The following is a 3,634-nucleotide window of genomic DNA, read 5'->3' as shown; positions in this document are numbered from 1 at the left end:
AGCGATTTATTTACAGACTTCTGCAAAAGACACGGAATTATTAAAAGCTTGTCTTCAGTTGTGCATCCCCAAGAAAACGGGTAGGTCGAGGCCATGAATAAAACTCTTAAGGATACACTAAAGAAGAGGCTCGAAGACGCCAAAGGAGCATGGCCGAAACAGCTGCCTGAAGTCCTCTGGTCGTATAGAACATCTCACCGAACAGCGACAGGTCATACCCCATTTTCCCTAGCATACGGATATGAGGCTATGTTACCTGTCGAGTTAGATCCCCCCTCACATCGACGTATAACATACGACCAGGACCAGAACAGCCAACTAATGATGGTGTCCCTAGACTCAATTAACGAGATACGGGAGAAGGCCCAACTCCGAGTTGCTGCATACCAGCAAAAAGTCACCCAGTACTTTAACTCCAAAGTTAAAGAAAGAAAATTCAACGTCGGTGACTTGGTGCTACAACGAGTTTTCTTAAACACCTGCGACCCCACTGCTGGAGTACTCGGACCTAACTGGGAAGGATCGTACCAAATCGAAGAAGTCCTTCTTCCGGGCACCTACAAACTTGCACGCCTAAACGGAGATCTCGTTCCACGTTATTGGAATGGAGAACACCTGCGCAAGTATTATCAGTGAACAATCCTTTTTAAAGAACTGGCTTGTATAAAAATTTTCTTTTTACAAGTTTAGCAAAGAGGGTAAGCCACGTTGTATGGCTAATCGCTCGTATATGTAAGATTCTATTTTAGAATCACTCGTAAAGACATGTTTAGTCCATTTTTAATACGAGAATATAAGGGACTGTGCACAGCCAGTCATTCTTGCCAACTTTTGTGAATTTATTTTTACAAGTATTTGTTCATTACGTGTGTTATTTTGCTGTATTACAAGTATTGAATTTCGTATCGAGCAGAAATGTTCAAACAGGTCGTGGTCAAGGCAAGTGACCAAGGACCTAAAGCTCCTCGATCACTTAGGGGGCATACAAGGCACATCAATAGCGAAGCATACCATGAGGTATGTAAACACATGAACAAAATAAGTGAAAGCATGCTACAGTACTTAGAGTATTTTTCAAAATTTATGATTTTGATAAATCAAACCAAAGTACTATGCTAAGTTCTGTCATGCGAACATGTATTATAATAGAAATATTATAATATCATTAAGGCAACCGTTTACACCGCGAGCATTAGTGCTCGGATGTAAATATGAAATTAAAAGGAAAATCCGTACATCGCGAGCAGTACTGCTCAGATGTAATTGTTCAAACATAAGTAAAATTAGCTGCCCATGCAGCAATAAAAGGAAATTGTCTTTACAAAAGGCCCGTGGGCCGCAAAACTTGTGAAAGATAAAAATATAAGTTATTTCGGAGCAGGAGCATTCTTGTCAGCTGGAGGATCATCTTTGGCACCAGCAGCAAGGATCTGGGCCTTGGCCCTCTTTTCCGCCTCAAACCGAGCAGTGCATTCCGCCAATAGCGACTGTTGCAAGTTCTCAGCCAAGTAGTCGATTTTGGCTCCCTGGTTATGTTTCCAGAAATCATAAAAGCTTAGGAAGGTGGCTTCCTTATACTTCTCCATATTTCTGGCACCATCCTCCTCGAGCTCTTGAATGCGCTCCTCAAGTTCCTTGACCCGCTTCCCGAGCCTCGTTACCTCATCTCTGCTGGCGGTCAAATCAAGATTCAATTGCTTACACTCTCGGGTATTGAGGACAGCACTCTCCCTCCATTTTTTCCGCTCGTCGTTGGCTTTTTCTCGGGCATCTTCACTTTCCTGAAGCTCTCGAGTAAGAGTGGATTGGTCCTCGCATAACTGCTCGTTTAGCTTAGACAACTTCTTGTTCTCCACAAGCAGCTTGCTGTTTTCTTCGAGCAGCTTGGCTTTCTCATCCTCAAGCACTTGCTTAGCCTGGGCAAGCCTGGAGTCAAAGTTCTTCTCTCGAGAGACCATTGCCCCAGCTCGGCGCCAGCTAGCAGTCAAGGATAAAAACCCCTGAAGGAAAAATGGGTTAAGTAAGGAAGTTTAGCGTGAAGGACAAAGCAACAGGAGACAACTTACACTGGCTATCTCGTTCAACCCTCTGTTGATGATGTCGTGGATATCCATTGTCCCAGTGTCATTGATGGCGACCTAGGAGCGCTTATGCTTGGAGAGCCGATATATCCTCTCCCTGGCCATGCCAACTGCGTGGCTAGGCAGGGAGCCTTCGGACAAATGATCCATGGCCTCTTTGTCTACGGCCTTTGAGGAGGACCGAGGATCAGCAGGAGAGGGAGTTTGCTGCTCGGGAGCAGGCGAATGTGTTAAGTTCTCTTTGGAGGGAACATCTGTGGAAGCATTTTATGTTCGGGCTTTCTTCACTGGGGTCTTGCTACTTTCCCCTCGGACCCTTTTACCATCCTTCGGGACAGAAGCTTCGGCAGCAGCTTGATAGTGTGCAAAGAAGTCCCCTGAATTCATGCATGCGCAAAGGATAACTTTCAAACAATAAGTTTAAAGGATCACAAAGAAACAAAAGTTAGAATGTAAGAGTTGCAAAAGTAAGGTACCCGAGCTATGCCTACTGGTCGTAACACTATCTACAGAACTACCTAGTTCCTGGAAGAAATCTGGATTTAAAGAAGGAGCATTCCTAAAGTTGCCGTCCCCGTCAAATAGATGGACGGGAATGGGCAAGTTATTTAAAAATGAGAATTGTGTACCGTGTACATCCGACGAGTCGTCCGACTGTTCGGCAGGCTCAGTAGCCTTTTGTTTCCCCTTGCCCTTGGGGACCGACGGTTCTGCTGCTCGATGGGTAGCAGCAGGCTCCCTGATAGTAATCCCAGTTGGCCTCCTCCTAGGGGGTGACTGAGGCTGTTGCTCGGGACCTTGCTCGCATCCCCCAGCATGAACACCACCCGCCGCAGGTTCACTGGTCGTAGGTGGAGATCCTTTAAGGCCACCCAACCTAAGGTTAGCCTCAGTGATCAAACTTTTTACACTCTTAGCAGCATTGGACATACTCGCTAAGAGTGCTGCCCTCGACTCCATTCCTGGAGTGGGGGTCGGGCGCAACCATGGACTTGGAATATAGTGGAATAGTAGAATGTTAAGACAAGAAAAAGTTAAAGGGCAGGAACTACTGGTTTAAGGCTCATTAATTTCCTTACCTCCTCGGGTGAACGCCAGGTTGTCCGCAGCAATATCAGGTGTGAGGAAGTACTCCAAGTGATACTTCCCTGCATTAGAGATATGGGTGGTCTCGGACAGGAAGGTGCGTCCGGTCTCTTGATGGCAAAAATGAAAAAACCCCGTACCGTCTTGGTTAGGGTTGGATTTGAGGTCAAATAAATAATTGACCTCGTGAGGGGAGGGGGCTAGCCATTTCTGGATTTTGTAAAGGATGTAAAGCGCAGTCAGCATCCTATATCCGTTTGGGGTAATCTGGAAAGGAGCCACCCCAAAGTAATTAACCACCCCTTGAAAAAATGAATGCAAAGGCAGGGTGGCACCCGCCTCAAGGTGGTATCTCGACCAGGCGCTATGTGCCCCACCTGGAAGGTTGGCTCGCTGGTCGACAGTAGGTCTGACTAGGGTCACCCCCGTCAGATTGTACTTGGTTAAATAATTGGAGACCATTCGAA

At 46.2% G+C, this 3,634-nt stretch overlaps 1 protein-coding gene across 1 annotated transcript; it reads right to left on the bottom strand.

Moving 5' to 3' along the window:
- Positions 1-1,367: 1,367 nt before the first annotated feature.
- Positions 1,368-2,114, bottom strand: LOC133796138 (uncharacterized). The gene is made up of 2 exons (XM_062233619.1): positions 2,067-2,114; positions 1,368-1,916 (listed from the first exon to the last, which is right to left on the bottom strand). The coding sequence occupies exons 1-2, from the start codon at positions 2,112-2,114 to the stop codon at positions 1,368-1,370; spliced, it is 597 nt and encodes a 198-aa protein (XP_062089603.1).
- Positions 2,115-3,634: the final 1,520 nt, after the last annotated feature.

This window comes from Humulus lupulus, chromosome 8 (genome assembly GCF_963169125.1).
Source record: "Humulus lupulus chromosome 8, drHumLupu1.1, whole genome shotgun sequence".
Classification (NCBI taxonomy): domain Eukaryota; kingdom Viridiplantae; phylum Streptophyta; class Magnoliopsida; order Rosales; family Cannabaceae; genus Humulus; species Humulus lupulus.
The sequence above is the reverse complement of the archived record's forward strand: the minus strand, read 5'-3'. Positions and strand labels throughout refer to the sequence as shown.